Source organism: Neltuma alba, unplaced genomic scaffold (genome assembly GCF_004799145.2).
Source record: "Neltuma alba isolate B1F8T4 unplaced genomic scaffold, ASM479914v2 tig00011214_pilon, whole genome shotgun sequence".
Lineage (NCBI taxonomy): Eukaryota > Viridiplantae > Streptophyta > Magnoliopsida > Fabales > Fabaceae > Neltuma > Neltuma alba.
In genome coordinates, this window is record NW_021635938.1 from 289,754 (window position 1) to 311,920 (window position 22,167).

At 33.8% G+C, this 22,167-nt stretch overlaps 1 protein-coding gene across 4 annotated transcripts; it reads left to right on the forward strand.

Moving 5' to 3' along the window:
- Positions 1 to 18,656: 18,656 nt before the first annotated feature.
- Positions 18,657 to 21,713, forward strand: LOC114762378 (scarecrow-like protein 21). 4 transcript variants are annotated; one of them, XM_028951850.1, is made up of 2 exons: positions 18,657 to 18,755; positions 19,752 to 21,713. In XM_028951850.1, exon 2 carries the CDS (start codon positions 19,894 to 19,896, stop codon positions 21,658 to 21,660), a length of 1,767 nt encoding a protein of 588 aa, XP_028807683.1. In that variant the 5' UTR covers positions 18,657 to 18,755; positions 19,752 to 19,893; the 3' UTR covers positions 21,661 to 21,713. The 4 variants fall into 4 exon arrangements, with proteins under 4 accessions (XP_028807683.1, XP_028807681.1, XP_028807684.1 ...); XM_028951848.1 differs by having other exon boundaries at positions 19,755 to 21,713; XM_028951851.1 differs by having other exon boundaries at positions 19,844 to 21,713.
- The last annotated feature ends 454 nt before the right edge of the window (positions 21,714 to 22,167 follow it).

The following is a 22,167-nucleotide window of genomic DNA, read 5'->3' on the forward strand; positions in this document are numbered from 1 at the left end:
GACCTTGTACACAATCACCACCACCCCAAAACAAAAAAACAATAAAATATTAAAAAAAGTTTTTCCTTTTTTTTTTTTAGATAGGGGCAAAATGACATTAATAATAAAAGTTTTTTCATATTAAACTGGTGAGCCTCCACCTCTTCCTGACGCGGCCAGCCCCACGAGCCAGAACCTCGATGCCCAGGGACGTGACGGAGTGACTCCCATATTGTACAGTGTACACCCAAGTCGTACACACTCCCTCCCCCCTCCTTCCCGCCATACACCTCCTTCCCCATCCAATCCCGCTGAGACACGTCACCAAAAGAAGAATCCTCATTCGCTTCTTCATCAGTGGCAGAGCACCCCGTATTTCCCCGAAGCCAGGCATTGCTCGTGAGTCGCGACATCTTGATCCTTCTTTGAAGGCCTCTTCGTTTCCATCCGTCGAATCACTCCTTCTTTCTAATTTGTTTTAACAACCGACGACGACGACGCCATTTTCTCCTTCACGCAAGTAAGAGCCACGGAGGAGACAGTTGCAACTCGCAAGAAGTGCGATGGGGATGGAGAGAATCACGGGCCCTCGACCTGTCTCGGCATTCAGAGAGAAAGCAGCTCTCAGTGTCAGCGAGTTCTTTGAAGCGGGCGATAATCTTGACGCCAAATGCCACACTCGATCATGGTAATTTTCTTGATTCGGGGAGGGTAACAGATCGCTACTGTAATTAGGTCCTGAATCTTCTTTACAGGCTGATTTTCTTTTGTATGATTATCTTGATTACACGTTTCTCAGGCAAAACAGGCAGGAATCAGGTGATCAGACTAACCAGCGGAAGCCAAATGGTAAGACAAAATCTTGAATTGATGCTCCATACATAAACTGATTCGTTTTGAAGTGCTTTTGTTTACTAGTGACCATTTATATATATAATGGACTGGTGGATGGCGTACGTGATCGAGCAAGTCGTGCAACCATTGCTGATGTGAACTTTGATCCGAATCATATCTGGCCAAAGATCGTACCTTACTATGTTCTTTGTTTTGATGTGCTTTTATTTATTAGTAACATTAATCGACTTCACAATTTCAATTGTCTGATTTGCTTGACAAATTTGCTATATATTGCCATTATTTTGTTTGTGTTGGCTCTTTAGTTAGAATACATAATATAATCGTGCTTTCTGTACGAGAGGTACATGTCGTGTAGGATATATACGGTGGCTGACAGACTCTACAACCGTTTCATTCTGTTGTTTTTGAATAAAATGTCCAATGTTCTTACGTTATTTATGTGATTTTATGTCTGCATTTTTCTTCTCTCTTTAGGAGGTAAAGCTGATGGGGATCAGAATTCACCTTCCATGGAAAGCGTAGAAATCAGGAACAAGGACTCTGCTAAGCCAGTTTCTTCCACCATGGGAGGTGGTGGAGAAGACGGTACGCCAGAAGATGTTGCTGTATCAGACATAAGGGATATCCTCATCTACGTTGCGCCCGACATGGTGACTCCGATGAGGATTCCCGGTGAGCAGCGGGAGTTTATTCGCCGCGAGTTCGATGGCCACAAAACTAAAAGTGATGACCAAGTATCGGAAGGGAAAAATATCTTATTCCAATTCACATCAACAAGGGGCTACCGAAATGAACTGATTCCACCTCCTGCTCTCCCCTGAATCTGATCTAGAATTTTATGAATGTGTAATCCAAGATTGCGTTTTTAGCCGACATTGAATTTGTTACTCTGGACTATAGTGAGTGGAGTAATGTGGGATTCAATTTCATATTATAGACGTTCCAACTTATTACTCCTAACATGGCAATGCCTATGATATACTTTGCATATATAGAGCACGTTGCTTTGCTGTGGATGCAATGAAGGCCTTTATTTTTTAATATGAGTTCAACTTGGTTCTTTGGTAATTGGATAATTTACTTTTACACACATCTTATCTATATATTCTATAAACGCTGTCTGTCTATATATATTCTATAAACGCCGTGAGTGCTTTGTGATTGGTCCACGTAGATGTACAGGTGTTGGGCCACGTAGATTGTATTTTGTGGCTTGTGAATATTTATTTTTGCTTTTATCAGTTTTTTCGGGGAAGTTTAGGGGTCAGGTGTTTTGTTGTTTGTATTTAATTCCGGTGTGGGTCGTGGGGACTCGGAGAGGCAATATACAACGAACCCAGGAGGGAATATGAATCGATCACAGGCGAACGAATGGGAAATTCCGTAGATATAATTCTCTTCGGTTTGGTCTTCTTTCGTGTGAGTTTGGTTCGGTAAAAAAATCTACAGTTTATTTTTCTTATAGGACTTGGAGAGGCAATATACAACGAACCCAGGAGGGAATATGAATCGATCACAAGCGAACGAATGGGAAATTCTGTGGATAAATCTCTTCGGTTTGGCCTTCTTTCTTCTGAGTTTGGTTCGATAAAAAAATCTACAATTTATTTTTCTTATAGGCATGATTAAGTTGTGCCGTGAATATCAAAACCCTGAACAATAATCTCTTGCAGAGAAATGGAAGGCCAGCAGCCCCATATGCATTGAACCCACCCCTTCGTCTTTTGTGCGATTCTTCCCTACAATTTATTTTTCTTATAGGCACGATTAAGTTGTGCTGTGAATATCACAACCCTGAACATTAATCTTTTGCAGAGAATTGGAAGGCCAGAAGCCCCATACGCATTGAACCCACCCCTTCGTCTTCTGTGCGATTCTTCATCCAAATGGAGAGTTTTAATTTTTAAAAAAGTTTTCTCTTTTCAACTTCCTCACTTTTCCATCTCCTTTTAATTAAGGTTCCAGTGAATCCCAATCAATCCTCGTCTTCCAATATTAGGGCCAGGTAATTTTGTATTTAAATTTCGTTCTGTTTTCAAATCTTGACCGCTCCTCTGGCCAATCCATTTTCATCCCATTGGCAACTTCATTTAGTTCAAATCTTGAAATCGAATTTAAATATAACTCCTTTACTACTTCCTCATTGCATTTCACATCTTTCTGTTGGATTTGAATTTGAATTGAATTATTCTCTTCCTAAACCCATTATGGTGCAAGACTAATCTATAGATGCCTTCCACAATTTCTCTGTTCCTCACTCATTTTCTTCAATAGGGATCAGGTGCAACTTCCAGTTTCTGTCAAACTTTCCGTAAATCTGGCTTGGATTTGTGATTTTGGTTTGTATATCCATTTCTACTTGAGTTGTGAGTTCGTGTAAGTCTGATTTGATCTCTTTCTTATTTGACTGATGTTTGATTGATAATCGGTTCCTGGGTTTGATTTCATTTTTTGTATAACAAAAGGTTTTCTTGGTAATTTGCAACAACAGACTCTGATGGATGATTAAATTACAGAATCGACAGTCAATTTGGTAGAGGCGGTACCACCAAAAAGATTATATGGAAGCTGACCAGAGAGACACAAAACCCTCCTAGGATACACCACTAGTGGTCGGGTAATTGATTTTGCACACTAAAAGATTATTCCTGTTGTCAAGTAAATATATATATATATATATATGTTTTCGTTCTTTTATTGTTTTTACTTTTCTGATTTCAATGAAGTTATATTTCTAATAATATGAAGGATCCAGGGGAATGTAGCGAGACCTATGTTCTCAGGAGACGTGAGATGCTTCAGTTCCACAGCAATGAAGTTCATGTTTCTCTTTCCACTGAAGAGATGTCTTCAGCATTTTTCAAACTAAGTGTCAGTGCTATTTTTTTTTCCTGTCGAACCTTTGTAAATCTGGCTTAGATTTATAACTTTGGTTTGTGTATCCATTTCTGCTTGAGTTGTCTCAGGAGATGAAGTTTATTCTGTTATTTGGATCATTTCTTAAACAAAAACAGAGGTTGGATTAAATATTCTCGTCCCATATTCTCTGTGTGCTAGTAGCAATCACTTTCATTTGCCATAATTTTCACCTTTTTTAAATTTGTACCGTTTTCACTTTTCATTTTTCATACGTAACTTCATGCCTTGTTTTGTGCATGAATAACTAAATGATAAGCATTAGTAAATTCAGCAGGACTTCAAGCAAAATGATAATGTTGTAAATTTTGAAGTTACGCTACAGTGTTGTGTGAGAATAGTTTAGTCCAATAATTGCATCTTTTTGCTATTACAGTAATGGGGATTGTCAAAATTTGAATTTCAATTTTGCATCTCTCAAGGCCACATGCAATGATGATGGGCGCCCTGCAACAACATCAGGATCATTTTACATTGAATGGAAAGAGGATAATAGGATTCATATGAAACAAAGAATGGGGCCTCTCTGCAGGTACTGATTCTCCTGCATTTTTGCTTATTAATGATAGCTATTCCTCTGAAGATTATAGAAACCACCATGAATTTAAGCAAAATGTCCTTCCTTCATATATTTTCCCTGCATTATTTCAATAGGACTAAGTAATCATGTAAGATTCAAACATTTACCAGGTTAAATGTTTCTAATTTTTCTCTGCAGGTTCTTGGAGATCTTAATGTGACTAAAGAAATATATAGAATGACAAATTCATTCCTTTCATTAATATTTTCAATATTTTTATTGTGTGTTTCTCACAGCTTTTAAGGCGATAGGATATATTCTACTCATGTTTCATGGTTATAATCTACTAATTTTAGGCTATGGAAATACTTAAATGCAATTCCAGATGCATACAGTGTAGGAGTTGAGATTATCAATTTTTTGATTGTTCTATCTAAATTTCACAAAGAAACTGTGTAATACTTTCTTGGTTTATCCATTTCATTATGCATTGCATCTTTGGTGGCGGTTTAGTTTATTTGGTCATGTTGTAGGAAGGGGAACAGATGTGTAGGACAAGAACTATAAAGTGATGGCTCATATTGATAGTTTTGTTCACTCTGGTGTTGAATTTTATTGTTATTACCATTACGTTCGTCTTCCAGTGTGAGGTGACTCAGCTCTGTGTTGCTTAAGACTTGCATTACGGTGAGCATCTTCAATGAGAAATCCGTGAGCCCTTCAATTTATTTATTTATTTATTTAATTTAATGACTAATACCTCATCTGATAATCTCAGGTCTTTCCATCTTTCTTTGAAATTTAATTTTCAACTTAAGCGCCTTGGATAGATGTCAGTGCTAAAAGAAAATTTATTTTCAACTGTTCATGGGTTCTAGCATGAATTTACTATATTTCACTATATTCTTATAAGTTTCATACAATTTTTGAACGACTAGCATGACTACTTTTCTTTTGTTTCAGGGAGTTTTCTAGGAGAATGGATTGCTCTATGGATATTTCTTTGTCGGCAGAAGGGATTTCTTTGTTTTCAAGAGTTTTCTTTGGGTTCATTGTCTTCTCTTTTCCTTTGTTTGCTTGGTTTTGTTGTTTATCTTTGCATAAAATTTTTATTGCTTGGATCTACTTAGTCGATGCTGATAGCTTAAATGTTTTAGGGGTAATTATTTGACTTGCATTATGACCAGTGAAGTTGCAAATGAAACTGATCGGCGGTTGTTACTAAAGAGGGACAAGGTTCCTAAATATCCACATTGAGAGATATGGAGGTGATAAAAATCTCCAATTTTTTCCGAAGGATATTAAATTTCCAGCTTGAATTTACTATATTTCACTTATTCTCTAATCTGTTGTGGATTCTTGCTAGGATGCACTATTATTTGGAGTTATGGAAACTCGACCAATATTGAGTTTGGTTATGTGTGTCCTGGGATGACGTTTATGAGGTTCTGTTTTGTGTCTGGAGATTGAGATGCTTCGATTGGAATGCTTGTGGTTCTATTTTTACTTTTGCTTTTTCAGTGTTTGGATATGGTTTGGATTTGAGGTCACAGGTTGGTTGTTTACTTTTGACTGTTAAGGATTGGTTTCTTATGATGATGTGAATTTGTAGTATTGACAGTATGGGTTCTTATTTACAGCATTTATATCTGTTTCCATGACAGAAATATAGCCAATGTGCTTTTATCTCCTCTCATGCCTTTCTTCATTCATGCTTTGATATTCTGGTGTCCTAGGCGTAGAGGAACCACAACAATCTATCCCAAACTTGGTGGTTAAACTATAGTGCGGTGACGATACTGTAGGTGAGGTCCTGTGGAAAAATAGCTCGGTCCCGAGTCACAATTGAAATTTATTTTGATCAGTTTATTCTTTATGGGTTTTGGATCAAACTGAATTTTGTCTAATTGGACTAGTCTGATGACCGGATTTCCAGACTTCTTGCACAGCCCTACTACTGGGTTTTTATTGTTTTAATGTCATTAATAGACAATTGCTTCTTATTAGATTTCTTGGAGTTTAGGGGACGTGCATTTGGGGGCAACCATTGATGTCTATAATTAACTTTGTGTTATCTGTGATTCTGTTGGTTGCGTCTAATTATTTCTCAATAATATCTTTGTATTTAAGTTTAAATTTAGATTAAAATTTAGTTTACATTGTATTTGGTTTAACTTTAAATTACCTTGAACGTGATGCAAATTGAATACTGTGTGATGGCTTGGACTTTTGTTATATTAGTTCTTTTCTTTAGGAAGTTAACTTTTTCAATGTGTGCGGTTCAATTTTAATTTTAATGGTCTTTAAACATGATGCTTATCTGTTGCTTTATCTTTCTGTTCATCTTTACTTCACTGTTACTCCGAGCTTTTACTCTCCTTGCCTTTCTTCCTCTTTTCAGGCTCAACCTCTTTTCTGTTCTTCTGACACATAACTAGAATATATATGTCTATGTTTTGCACACATTTTGGGTATTTGATGAGGAGTTTGACAGGCATATCGGTCATAATCTATATATTCTATAAACGTTGTAAGTGCTTTGTGATTGGTCCATGTAGATGTGCAGGTGTTGGGCCACGTGGATTGTATTTTGTGGCTTGTGAATATTTATTTTCGCTTTTATCAGTTTTTTTGGGGAAGTTTAGGGGTCAAGTGTTTTGTTGTTTGTATTTAATTCTTGTGTGGGTCGTGGGGACTTGGAGAGGCAATATACAACGAACCCAGGAGGGAATATGAATCGATCACAAGCGAAAGAATGGGAAATTCCGTAGATATAATTCTCTTCGGTTTGGCCTTCTTTCGTGTGAGTTTGGTTCGGTAAAAAAAATCTACAATTTATTTTTCTTATAGGCATGATTAAGTAACAACGAATGTTATCTACACTAAAGTATTCCATAATGTAATTATGATTTGATATGAAAAGACTTGCTAGATGGGTATGTCTATGCAATTTCTCTTCCAACTATTGTTGCTCACACTTTCTTTGATTCTTCCTTAAAATAAGTTAGTCCAAGGTCATAAAAATCATAATTCAGCTGCTTCAAAAAATTATATCTTTCAAAAAGATTTAAAAGTAAAAGACTCCGTTATGGCGGATCCTATGCATTTCACGGGATGATTCATGAGGAGAGAACAACAATGAGATGGGACATTGACATGTTAATGTTTTAGTGTCCATATTTAATAAAGGAAAGTTTTGAAATGGAAAATATTATTTATAAATTTCTGAAATAAAGTATGGAGGCAGAATTAAAAGAAAAGAGAATAGTTTTTTTTTTTATCAGAGTTTCATATAAACTTTTAAAACATAACAACTATATTTATTGCACTCGTCCGTCTGATTCATAGGACGTGCATATGCTTAGACGTAAAATTTTAATTATCCAAACTTAAATGATATTGCTTTACAAATTTTTGGTTCTGTTTTGATTAAAGAAAATTTCATTTCTCCTCCATACGAAAACTTCATTTGTTAATGACTTCTCTAAAAATAAATATATATTTCTTACATGTTTATTGTTTTTAACTTATTTTAATTAATTTTTTATTATATGCAAATTAGTTATTTAGAGTTTATAATAAGAATAGGGTGGAGTATGTATTCCTCAACTCTTCCCATTCCATCTTCCGATGTCATCAATGACTACTTTCCTTGCATTTATTTTACATTGAAATCTTAACCATCTCTAATTGTGCTCCTTAAAATATTGTCTTTTGACAGTGGGTGTTTTGTGTGTTGGTTACATTTCCCAATTTAAATGTGTGTTGCGTTGTTTGATGAGCCATAACTTTTTAAATTCTTTTGTTTTTTGTTTAAACCATAACCTTTTAAATTCTTCTGTTTGTTGTTTAAATTTTAGTGTGTTGGTATTCTTGTGGGGCCTATGTGAGAAATTGTAAGGAGGGGGTATTTTGCTAATTAGGATATTAATTTGACTAAGTGCATGGTAAAACTTAATACTTCTTGTCATCCTTATTATAGGGCACTACAACTAATTCTCCAATACTAAAAAGTGACAGTTATTTTAAACTAAAAATTACTCTTAGAAAATGCTCTATAATAAGAAACAGAGAGAATAGTTCATGACTTAATCAATTTATTAATTGATTGATCGATTAGTATGATAAAATTAACTACTGTTGTTCCTAGCAAAAATAGAGAGAAATTAATTATTGGTGTTACCCTATATTTGGAATCTAGATTATTGAAATTTAAATTTAAATTTCAACGGGAACAATAATTCAACATGTGTCATGCAAGACAAACTTTGAATTCCATTAACTTTATCTTAAAATATAACAATTTCTTAATTTTACCCCTATTATATGTACATTTTAAAAAAACCTACGCTGAAATAAATGCAAAACAAAACAAATAGTATGTTCATATTAAAAATTTAATAATATGACTTATAAATATAACAAAGAAAATATTTTATTTTTGCCTTCTAATTAGATCCAAAGGAGCACCATAGAGTGGTTGGCTGAGGGTATGTCAAATGACAAGTTGATTATGGAAAATGACAGGTTCACTTTAGCGAATAACAATTTCAGTAAACTAAATCACAACTTAGCTTAGGGGCATTTCAGACATTTCATCAAGATTTCATATTTGCAATATGTGACCAGGTCTTTATTTGCCATTTTTCAAATTGAGGGTCCTAAATCATAATTTTACATATTGGGGGTCTTCATTTGCCATTTTTTCTAAGTATAAACCAGCCTTGACGGAAAGGGGATGGAAAATTTGGCTTCAATTATGGTAGGTTGTGGAATTTGATATTGAAAAGAAAGTTGGAAGGTAATATTCGTATACTTATGTCAATGTGATCGTGTTAATAATAATATATATTTTTATATTTTATACGTTCTATATAATTTACTTTTAGGATTATTATGTAAGAAAACTATATCTTAAGGTTAAAATATAGCAATAGGTGATATTTTAAATAAATCAAATAGTAATAAGTGATATTGGGGACATTGGTGAAAGTTTCCATAGGGTTCAAGAATTCTATAATTTCTTTACTTGTAGAGGAATAAAACTTCAAAATCTATAACATAGACTATAGTAACAAGCATATACTCTCTCCGGTGCATAATATAAGTCGTTCTTGGTTTGATTCAAAATATAAATCACTTTGAGAATAATAACTACCTTTTCTTGGTTCTAATTAAAATGACGCATGTTATGAATTGAAAGAAAGGTGTGTTTTTATAATTTGTGTTTATTAAATAATGATGACAATATAGTTTTTTCAAGAGATAATTATCTCAGTAATTGACGATGTTATATATCAACATCACATATGATTATTATACTAAATTTATTACATATGTATTATCATATTGTCATTTATATTTTAAGATCCGTCAATCCTAAACCCTGAACATAACTAGTATAGTTTTTTATACTATTGGTAATGAAGACAATACATATCAATATACCTATTTTGAATTGACACAAAGATTTACAATTATAATTTCTGATAAGTATTTTAACAATTTTGCATGTTTGGCATATTTTAAAAAATATGGTTAATGTGTGCTTTTAAATTCAAATTTTAGTGATTGAACTATTATTAGTTTACCCGTGCAGCGCACGGGGTAAGGCGTCTAGTTATATAAATATGTTATATATTATTTTTTTACCTAATTAATTATCATATTATTGGCATCATTCTCATTAATTGAACTATGAAAAGACCTACTTATAGAATACTAATATTTGTTGTCTACGTTTAATTCAACTTTTAGAAAGTTGGTGTGTTATAAAAATACTAATATTTTAGTTTCCATTTTTTAAAAGAAAAATGTTAAAATAATACTATCTCGTATATTTAATATAAAAATTAGTTAATAAGTTAAATTTGGTCCTAAATATAAAATCTCAATCTACTTTTTCTTTTATCTCCTTTTAAAATATTCCTATTATTATGAGACCCGTGTTATGAGGGGCTTGGTGTCTAAATTGGCAAACAATTACCCTGTTATTCTTTGGTTAGTTGGCCCATAAAAAATTTATTTTTTATTATTCATAGGAAGTTTGTTCTTAATATAATAATTAGTTAAAGATTCAATTTGATTTTAAATATAAAATGTCAATAAACTTGGTCACTTAAATTTGAATTGCTTTATGTGAAATATCTTATTGATTATAAGTGGTGTACATGATTACATATAGAGCCTGTTTGGATGGCTCCCAAAACCATGACTTCGGAGGCAAAATCACGGTTTGAGTGGGATGTCACCAAAACCAATTGTTGCTTGCCCAAAAACATGTCGAGGATAATTAAAATAGATATATAAACACAATCATATGAATGGGAAAAATTAAATTATATACTATAATGTCATAACTTCATCAAAATCAAAGAATATAGCACCTCATAAAAAAAAAAGAAGCAAAATTCTTAATCTAAATTGAAACTAAAAGTCATATACAGTCTTTTATAGGATAAAACTTTTGGCACCGCCTCCACAAGAATAAAGAGTATCAGAATAAGGAAAGAAGTTCAGTCTACAATTAAAACTATGCCCACTGATTCTTTCAGCCTGCTTTCCTTTTTCGCAGTCCAAATCATACTTGTACACGTCCCTCCTTGTAGCGAACACCAGAGAATCTCTATTTATTACTGTAAATCCAAGGACAATGGAATCTTTCTCCAAACCCATATCTTCAACGAAACTCAATGTCAAAAACATTGACCAAGAAGAGGATTGATAATCTTTCAAAACCCAAAAATTAAAAATAAGGCTATTTTTATCCCAAATCACCAAATAAATGCCATTGCGTCTTGATGTTCCATCTTTATCCCACTTGAAAATGCGGACGTTGTAATAACGTAATTCAGCGTGACCTTTTAAAGCTTCTTTAGGAAAAAGAAGCCTTCTTGTCTCACCATCCACAAAATTATACGATAACATATAACTACAGCTTCCCCTCCAATGAGGACAAAGTATCATCCAACTACAACCCATATGTAAGCTTTTTTCTCTTTCTTTCCACACACCTTCTTTTGGCATGTAAGTTTTACACACAACCCGCTCTAATCCTTGGTGTGAATGGCATTCAAAAAGAAGTACTTCATATTGATTCTGGTTGGGTTCAAAGGCCATTGATACGAATACCTGAGGATAATTTAGTTGCAAACTACGTGTTGCAGTGATAGAGGAATATGTCTGCGTTGCAGGGTTACAAATAAGAAATTCTTTTGAAATAACTAATCCTCTTCTTTGAGAGACTTGACAGAAAAGAAGTCCGTTGCTAGAGAATAGGATTCTTCCCAGCCTTTTATTAAGAAATCGAAGAAGGTTTTGAGGGATTATATCAGAAGAAGAAGAAGAAGACGGTGATGCCTTGCTTCCGGGAAATGCACATATTTTAATTTTGTATCCGAAAGGTCCTTGAATGAAAAAGGAAGAATCACCACCACCTTGTAGAGTCAAATTTTGAGTGTGCTTTGCTATAAATTTGTTGTCCTTTGTGAGTCTATTTGTGGATTTAGAACATGACCTGAACTTCAAGATGGATTTTGTCGGCAACCGTGAAAATATATTATATATTACCTCTTCAGGTAGCTCCTCCATATTAACCTGTAAACGCATGTCATGCTTTCTCATAAGTAGTTATGCTACCAAATTAAAAAATGGGGGAAAAGCATAAGAATATATGAAGGCAACATGTATATGTGATTGAGTCAGTATACTACTTTTCTGGATGTACTTACCTCTTAATTACTACTACGTAAGAGATGCGGCGAATACTCTCTCGCTCTCAAAATTCAGAAATCGATTCACTTATTCAGAAAACAATATCATGATTGCTGCTGGGGATGTGTGTGTATATATAATGTCTCGTCTACTAAGTTTTCCCCCTCAAGGGATAGCGTATCTATCTTAATTATTTTATCTTTATCTCAAAGTATTTTATACCCTTATAAACTATAATATTTCAAAACTTTTAATAGTATCCATTTGTATGGTTTGATTAATTAGCCATTTTTAATTGCCTTTTGGCTCTTCCAAAAATAATATCTCTTTTTATTTATACTCACGTTTTAAAACATGTGTTTTGAATTCATGATAAAAATCATTTAATAGATAATCCTCAAGAACCAAATAATAAAAATAATACGGGTATTTTGTTTATCTCAAGTGATGAGCACAGAATCTAATTCGTTTAAATCTAATTTGGATGTTGTAGATTTATGTTTCTGTATTTTTTTTAAAAATATTTTAATGAGTACATAATCTAAAATAAAAATACTATCCTAATTTTGAGTTTTTTAAAAATGATTTTATTATCTAAAAATTATTGGTTAAAAATTTTAAATCTAAACTATTAAAATAATATTTATTCCTATAATGAGCATTGAAACTCTGAAAGTAGGTCTGAATTTCTATGGCCGAGAAGATATATAGTCATTGCCAAATTTTACACGCTACGTTTTAAGAAAAATATTGTCAAAGCATTTATTAAAGTTGTAACTTTCTTAAGATTTTATAACTTTTTTTTAAGACTCGACGTTCAGTAAGTCATGTAAACTTAATAACTTTGATTATAAAAAACAGTTAACAATTTAAAATATATTTATATGCATTACTATCAGAGTTGATTATAAAATTCATATTAATTTTTATAATTTTTAACCCATATGTAAGCTTTTTTCTCTTTCTTTCCACACACCTTCTTTTGGCATGTAAGTTTTACACACAACCCGCTCTAATCCTTGGTGTGAATGGCATTCAAAAAGAAGTAATTCATATTGATTTTGGTTGGGTTCAAAGGCCATTGATACGAATACTTGAGGATAATTTAGTTGCAAACTACGTGTTGCAGTGATGGAGGAGTATGTCTGTGTTGTAGGGTTACAAATAATAAATTCTTTTGAAATAACTAATCCTCTTTTTCGAGAGACTTGACAGAAAAGAAGTCCATTGCTAGAGAATAGGATTCTTCCCAACCTTTTATTAAGAAATCGAAGAAAGTTTTTAAGAATGATGTAAGAAGAAGAGGACGGTGACGAGGATGAATATGCCTTGTTTCCTGGTAATGCATGTAGTTTAATTTTGCATCCAAAAGGTCCTTGAATGAAAAAGGAAGAACCACCACCATCTTGTAGAGTCAAATTTTGAGTGTGCTTTGCTATAAATTTGTTGTCCTTTGTGAGTCTATTTATAGATTCAGAACATGACTTGAACTTTAAGATGGATTTTGTCGGCAACCGTGAAAATATATTACTACCTCCGGTCCTTAATATGAGATCCTATTTGACTTTTATTTTGATCCTAAATATAAAATCCCAATCCATTTTGTCTCTCATATTTACTCAATATTTTTCAAGATAATCCTTTTAATAATTATAGTTCTAGTTAATACACTTGATTAGTAACGATATTTTAGGAAAAACAATATCTATTTAAGACAAATAACTAACTCAATTTACTTTCTTAATCTCCTCAAATTAATCAATTGGCTTTTATAATTAGGACCGGAGGTAGTATATATTACCTCTTTAGGTGGCTCCTCCATATTAACTTGTAAACGCATGCCATGTTTTTTCGTAAATAATTAGGCTACCAAATTAAAAAATGGGGAAATTGGGGAAAAAGCATAAGAAAATATGAAAGCAACATATATATGTGATTGAGTCAGGATACTCCTTTTCTGAATGTACTTACCTCTCAATTACTACTTTTATCCTTATTATAAGATCTATTAACTAATTTGATTAGATTAAGAAAGTCAAGTAAATTAGTTAATTATAAAAAATATGACATGTTTTTTCTAAAACACTATAATCATCTTTTTTAATATCTTCTACTTGATTATGATTGAAGGAGTATTCATAAGATTAATTTAGAAAAAATTGATAAATATGAGAAATAAGTCTTATATTTAAAACTAAAATTAATTTAATAATTAGATCCTATATTAAGGATTGAAAGAGTACTGTGCAAGAGATGCTGCGAATACTCTCTCGCTCTCAAAATGCAGAAATCAATTCACTTATTCAGAAAATAATATCATAATTGCTGCAGGGGATGTGTGTGCATGTATATAATGTCTCATCTGATCTGCTAAGTTTTTGTATCCTCAAAGGATAACGCGTCTACCTAAATTATTTATTTTTTTTGGTAATATCTATCTAAATTATTTTATCTTTATCTCAGAGTATTTTAAACCCTTATAAACTATAGCTCAAAACTTCTAATATTACCCATTTGTAGGGTTTGATTAATTAGCATTTTTTAAGTGTCTTTTGACTCTTCAAAAAAAAAAATCTCTTTTATTTATACTCACGTTTTAAAACACGTGTTTTGAATTCATGATAAAAATCATTTAATAGATAATCCTCAAGAACCAAATAATAAAAATAATATTTTATTTATTTCAAGTGATGAGTATCAAATCTGAACTGTCTAAATCTAATTTGGATGATTTAGATTTATGCTTTTATTTTTTTTATTTAGATCATTAAAATGATGCTTATTATTCCTATAATGAGTACTGAAAATAGGTCTGAATTTTTATGGGCCAGTATATATAATCATTACTAAATTTTACACGCTATGTTTTTTTTTAGCACTAAATGCTAAGTTTGAAGAAAAATAATGTCAAAACATTTATTAAAGTCGTAACTTACTTAAGATTTCATAACTTTTTCTTAGACTCGACGTACAGTAAGTCGTGTAAACACAATAACTTTGATTATAAAAATAGTTAACGATCTTAAATATATTTATATGCATTACTACCAATGTTGATTATAAGATTCAAATCAATTTTCAAAGGGGTGTTTGGATGAGTTCATGGGTATTTTTAAAAAGTATTTTTTTCACAAATCGAGATAAATTTCTCTGCATATTTACTTTGTAGACCAAAAAATTACTTCTGAAATTATGGTTTGTTTTCTATCCAAACATCATTTCAATATATTCAGGAGTATAGCTCTCTTTGCGACAATTTGGAGTGCAAGCCTTCTTTAGCATAACAATTTTTTTCCCCTTGAGCCCCCATAATTATTGTTAGTATGGTGTGTTCTGACGTCTCAGTGTGCCTAGATCGTAATTTTGTTTTGGGTACACCTATTTGTTTAATTAAAAAAATTGTAGATCCTTTATTTGAACCAAAAATGAGCTGGAGTGAATTTGGCGTTGGGCTACTCCTTTCTGGGCCACTGAATTGGGCTAGTCAGCCCTATGTTGGTTGTTAAGTGAAAATTGCAATGTGACTTCGTGATGTTGGGTTAAACCCCTACTTATCATGCAAAACATAGGAAAAAAAGTATTATCTCCAATCCTAATTATAAGCTCTTACAGTATTAATTATAATAAGATCTTATAATTAAAATGGAAGGTAATAACAGATGAAATTGATTTCTTCAGAGTTTTCCCCTTTTGCCCTCGAGACAAACAAAGATGATTGTAGTATTTTAGGAAAAACATGTTATATTTCTTATAATTAACTCACTTACCTATCTTTCTTAATCTAATCAAATTAGTTAAATACATCTTATATTAAAGACTGAAATAGTATAATATATGCTGCGTGTATTATATTACTCCTTCGATTTTAAATGTAAAGATTATTTTATACTACCTCCAATCTTAATTATCTAATTCGAGGTTTTATAATTAGGACCGAAGATAGTAATATACTATCTCCCGAAAGTAGTAATATACTATCTGATCCTAATTATGAGATTTTATTTATGGTTTATAAATGAGATTTTATAATTAAAAATAAAAATAACAATTTATACTACAAAGTATATTTTATATTTAAAATTTCAAAGTATAATGTATGAGGGATAAATAGCGGGCCCATATGCAGCTGGCATTCTCTTTCCACGTGTGGGCTCCCTTGCCGTCATGAGTCATCCGAGTGGGAACGCATCTCGCGATCTCATTTCACACGGGGGCGGCTGAAAAACTGGACGAACCGGTAGACGGTAGTAATTTCAGTGTAACTAAAATTGAAATAATATAATTAAATTTAGAAATGTAAAATTGTTTATATTTAACTATTAAAAATAATTAATTCTCGAATAAATGAACTAATCATTCATGGACCACACAAGATAAGCATGACATTAATTATGCCCCTCAAGTTTGTCTTAATATACTTGTCTTAACTTGTTACTAGGATTAAAGTGTGGAAAATAGTGCTATAGTGTGAATTAGGAAACTTCACTGAAACTCCATTTCTGAGCAGAATAATGAACACCCGGTGTTTTAAAACCACTGAAAGCCACTGATTTGGGCACAAACGTGACACACACGAGTTTGGATTATTACTTAAACCAGTTTTAAAAAAAGGAACATATACTTTAATCATTTAAAAATATTTAAATTAAAACGTGACCTTATCTATATAATTTCAGGTTCGTTAATTAATTCTGCCCTTTCACGAGTAATAATATATCTTTTTTTTTTTTGGGGGTATGGCTTTAGCATAAACAGATGCCTGCTGTGAAAATCTCAGCGTCTACTTTACTTAATCTGATAATGATTCCGAAAGGCAAAGGCTCACATGCTAACCCACAGCCCATCGCTTTTAAAATAGTCACTTGTGATTATTTTTGTCTTGGTGTATTTGAATATTGCGATTTCCACATGTTTAAACCTTGATTGCTATGTTTTTAAGGAAAAATTATTTTCTAGATACCTATATTTTTGTCTTAATTTCTAATTCAATATCTATGTATTATTATTTTGGTTAGTATTACTTTTAGTCCTTTAAGTTCACTCTCATTTTGATTTTGGTCTTTTAAATTTTAAATCATAAGTTTTGGTTTCTGAAAGAGCAAAATGATCCAAGTTTTTATTGGATTATAAAAGTTAATATTATAAATGAAAATAAACTTAAAGGATCAAAACTTGTAATTTAAAATTTAAGAGATCAAAATCAAAATAAAAATAAACTCGAAGGATCAAAGTTTGTATTACTATTTTTAATGGGGTGACTTAGTTTTGTTATGTTAAGACCATTAATTCTAATAACTTTGCTCTATTAGTATTATTAACTCCCGTACAGAAGCTAACCAAACTAACAGAACAAAACTAAATTTTTAATTAAGATAAAAAGACATAGATACAAAATTTAAAAAAAAAACATATAGAAACCTCCAAAACTATTTTCCCTATTTTTAATTAGAATGAAATTTATTTAATTTTACAAATTATTTTGTATGTTAACTAGTTCCGTCACATGGGGTATCAGGAATAAATTGCATTATTCATAACTTGGAAATATATATTAATAGATGGAATTTATAAATGTATTTTCAACTAATAGAACATTGATTTTAAAGTATTCTTTTTTTTATTAATAAAATAACATGAAATGATCAGTGATGAATAAAATGAGAATAATGCGACGGCATATGAATGGAGTCTGGACTCATTAATGGGTATATTGAGGTGTTTTGCTGCTACGCCCCCTGGTTTTCCTTCCCATCTGTCGCACATGGGGCAAAGGTCAAGTTGAAGTTGGATTCATCTTCTTCTAATTCTATGCTAGTCATATTATTTATTTGTTCTATAAAATGTTATTCATATTTTTAAGATTTTACGCAACATATAATAAAATATATTTAATTGGATAAAGTAAGTAGCCATGAAATAAAGATTTTTTTTAGGAGTCATCTTGTCCACGTCACATAGTCCCCTGTATGAACAGGTGTTGCACCATTGTGAGAAAAGTCAAACAGTTACTGAATATTTAGTCCGTAAAGTGACGATGTCTGTTGTGCAATATAGGAATAAGCTTGAAATGGGACGAAAGCTTTAAAGTTCAAACCAAAACTGTGTTTATGTGTGCCACTTCAAGAATAATTTGTGGTCCGTGAACCATCAACTTCAGTTTCAATTCTTTAAAGTGATTAGGAATTCTGGAGTTTTGAATATAACTCTGATTTAGTCTCAGAAATATCCCGTAAGTAACAATTCAATGTTTTGGTTCGATTTCGATCAGAACAAATCCTGCTTGCCCACAGATTTTGAAACACTGAATATTCACGGAGCATGAGAGATGATCGGGAATCTGACCAGAATAAGATATTATTACAATTTTAAAGCTTGGAATGTTCCATATATGGTCTTAAACGCGTGCGCTTTGGTCGGCGGTCTCAACCGTTAGCCACCGTTACTCGCCTCCGTTACCGTTAATGATCGCCGTACATTGACGACCCCATCAGCCCTTTGCCGTTTATTGTTAAATCAGAGGCATCTGCCGCGGCCCCCCCCCCCCCCTCGAATATCTCGATATATCGCCCTTATCTTCCCTCTCTCTCGTTTCTCTCTATATAATATGAATTTCTTCTGCCCCAAGTCTATTTCGAGAACACCCTCCTCCTAAAACCCGCCGAACTTGCATTCGTTCCATTGAGACGCAGAACAGAATCAAAGAGAAGGAAAAGTCAGCAAAGCTTCCAGCTTTTCAACCTCTTGGGGTTGAATTGGAACTGTTTCTGAGGTCAGTGCAGTTACTTTTCTCGGGGTTTTGTCCATTTTTCTGTTGTTGCTTTCGAATGAAGAGTAACTTCATTCTCTTTGATTGAAACCCCATATGAATTACTCTGTCTCTGAGTTGACTTCATAAGCTAAGGTTTGTAGTTTCTATCTGTCTCTTATCTTTCATGGGTCACGAAATCCTTCATGTTCAAGTAGAAAGCCTTGCAAGGTCGGTGGGGCGGTTAAAAAGTTCTGCTGTATTCTTTTTGTTAGTGGGTGTTCTGAAATAATTTGTTGCCTATCATTTGCGTTGAGAACTTGCTAAAACTGTTTGATTCTACGACAGCGGCATGCATTTCTGATTCTGTTATATGGCCTCTTCGCAAGAGCTTTCTATATCTATATTTATGTTGTGATTTCGTATGAATGTGACGATTGATGTGTTTTGGATTAGGACTGATGCATTTCGAACAATTTCTCGTATTTTGTAGAGAAAACTTAGTTTACCAATTCGTCTGTTATGCTTCTGGTCGGTGCCTTTATTTCTGTATTCGAGCAAAATACTTAATATCTGTTGGCCAAACAAGTAACTAGGAGAAAATATCTTCTATTGCTGAAACTGAATATGGGAAAATGACTTGACTTCTCATTGATGAAAATATGATATGTATATACAAGAGAGTCTGCGACTATGTGCATAACAGAAATATAACAACTTGTACATCAATATAATTTATCTAACAGAATAGTTATGTTATCCTTGACAATTGTTGTTTACTTTTCAAATTACGTGATGAAGATGGGCATTTGAACTGTTTCCATGTAAAGTATTATGAACTTTAATGCATTCTATTTGTCTGCTATGAGTCAATCACAGCGTTCCATTGTCTGCTCAATTTCTCTTGGTATTGTGTATATGTGTTTGCTTTTGTGTTCGTAACTTTGTATAACTCATTTCATTTTTGCTTTTCATTGGTTGTGTTGGATATTTACGGAGCATCTTTCTTTATTGTTGTAGCAGGCGTATCTTTTGTCATCTAAACACCTTTGGTTCATGTTTCGATCAGAAGCATAAATTCCAAGGCTGATGTTTTTCTGATTTGCTAATAGCCCTTTCAGGATCTCTTCTTGCGCAGTATAGATAGCGCCATCCTTCTAGTATGGACTCACAGCAGATTTTCTGTTACAGTGAGACTGATACAGGACTTGTTAATTCATCATCTCATCCTGCTTTTTCATCAGTACCCAGCAGGCTGCTTGAATCCTTAAAAAGTGACTTAAGAAACTCACCTAATTCCTCCTTTTCTAATCACTTAGATTCTGATTCACTTTCAACATTGAGTGATAGCCTGGATAATAAATACAGTTATAGTGAGATTCATTCTGGTGTGAGCCCTTCTTGTGACTCTTCTCTGGAAACCACTCACAACTGGCACAGTTCAACATCGTCCATGGATTATCACCAAGATGGACCGCATCTATATTCTGCTAAGAGCTCTCTTCTAAACAATGTAAACTGCAGCCAGAAAATCAGACATGCTCTGTCAGAAGTAGAATCATCTTTGATGGCCTCTAACAGTGGTAATGATGCCACCACATCAAATAGCCCTTCTAATAAGAATGTCAGTGGCAGGCCAATGACTTCTGGCCGTAGAAACATATCGTGGAGTGATGACCAGAGTTTACAGACTTTTCAAGGTCAGCCATCTCTTGCTTCTAGTAGTCAGCAGTTGAGCGAAGTTGCACATGCAGAGAAACGTCACAAAGCAATAGAGGAAGAATTGGTGCGGGGTTTTCCACCAAGTAATTTGAGACAGTTGTTGATTGCATGTGCAAAAGCGCTTTCAGAAAACAACGTGAAAGATTTTGATCAGCTGATTGAAAGGGCTAGAAGTTCTGTGTCTATTACCGGGGAGCCAATGCAAAGGCTCGGTGCTTATCTGGTAGAAGGGCTTGTTGCAAGGAAAGAGGCATCTGGGAACAACATCTATCGTTCTCTCAGATGCAAAGAGCCGGAAGGCAAAGACTTGCTCTCCTATATGCACAGGTTGTATGAAATCTGCCCATACTTGAAATTTGGTTACATGGCTGCCAATGGAGCCATTGCAGAAGCTTGCAGAAATGAGGACTGTATTCACATCATAGACTTTCAGATTGCCCAGGGAAGTCAATGGGTGACTCTCCTTCAAGCCCTTGCAGCGAGACCCAGTGGGGCTCCATATGTCAGAATCACAGGGATTGATGATCCTCTTTCTAAATATGCTCGTGGCGATGGGCTTGAGGCAGTTAGTAAACGGTTGGCCATGATCTCTGAGAAATTTCACATCCCAGTTGAGTTTCATGGATTGCCAGTTTTCGGTCCCGATGTGACGAGGGACATGCTTGACATCCGGCCCGGAGAGGCTTTGGCTGTGAACTTTCCCTTGCAGCTCCATCACACAGCTGATGAAAGCGTTGATGTGAATAATCCAAGGGATGGGCTTCTCAGAATGGTAAAATCACTATCTCCCAAGGTGGTCACTCTGGTGGAACAGGAGTCTAACACCAACACAACTCCTTTCTTCAACAGGTTCATAGAAACCCTGGATTACTACTTGGCAATGTTCGAGTCCATTGATGTCACCACTCTCACGAGAGACGACAAGATGAGGATTAACGTGGAGCAACATTGTTTGGCCAGGGATGTTGTGAATGTGATTGCTTGTGAAGGGAAGGAAAGGGTAGAGCGACATGAACTGTTTGGCAAGTGGAAATCTAGGTTGACAATGGCAGGTTTCCGACAATATCCAATGAGCACCTATGTAAATTCTGTTATTCGGAGCCTACTGAGGTACTATTCAGAGAATTATACACTAGTGGACAAGGATGGTGCTATGTTGTTAGGGTGGAAGAGTAGGAATCTGATATCAGCCTCAGCATGGCATTGATCAGCTAAGGTTTAGGTTGATTTTTAGTTCCATGTATCTTATCTACACATTTGATTTGTCCCTTTTGGTTAGATAGGTTCATAAGTAGTTTCATGTACTTATACTGCAGTATGTTGATTCTTTTATACAGAGATGCTTGTATCTGAAGGTGGTCCCTATTATACTGCATATATAATGGCAAATTAGAGATTCTTGAACTGCCTGGCTTGGGACATATTCACAGGAAACACTTTGTTTTGTCACCTTTTTTCATAAAGTTCTGTCTGTTACTTGTTTATGCTGGTCATGATTAACATATGGCAGGCCCAGCATCTGCAAATTATGTTTAGGGTTTTGTGAAGGAAAGCCTCATTTTGATTAAACAAAAGGGAGAAAGAATTTGTGGGCCATAACACACTGCTGTATTGGATTAATGGGCCTTTGCTGTTTTTGTGTTGGGGGGGGGGGGCAGGAGTTGTAGAGGGCATAGGGATTTTGGATTGGATTTTTCACTGGCCCATCTCAACA

Excerpts from the sequence above, each read along its gene's own strand:
- LOC114762378 (XM_028951850.1), top strand. The coding sequence starts at position 19,894 with ATGGACTCACAGCAGATTTTCTGTTACAGTGAGACTGATACAGGACTT.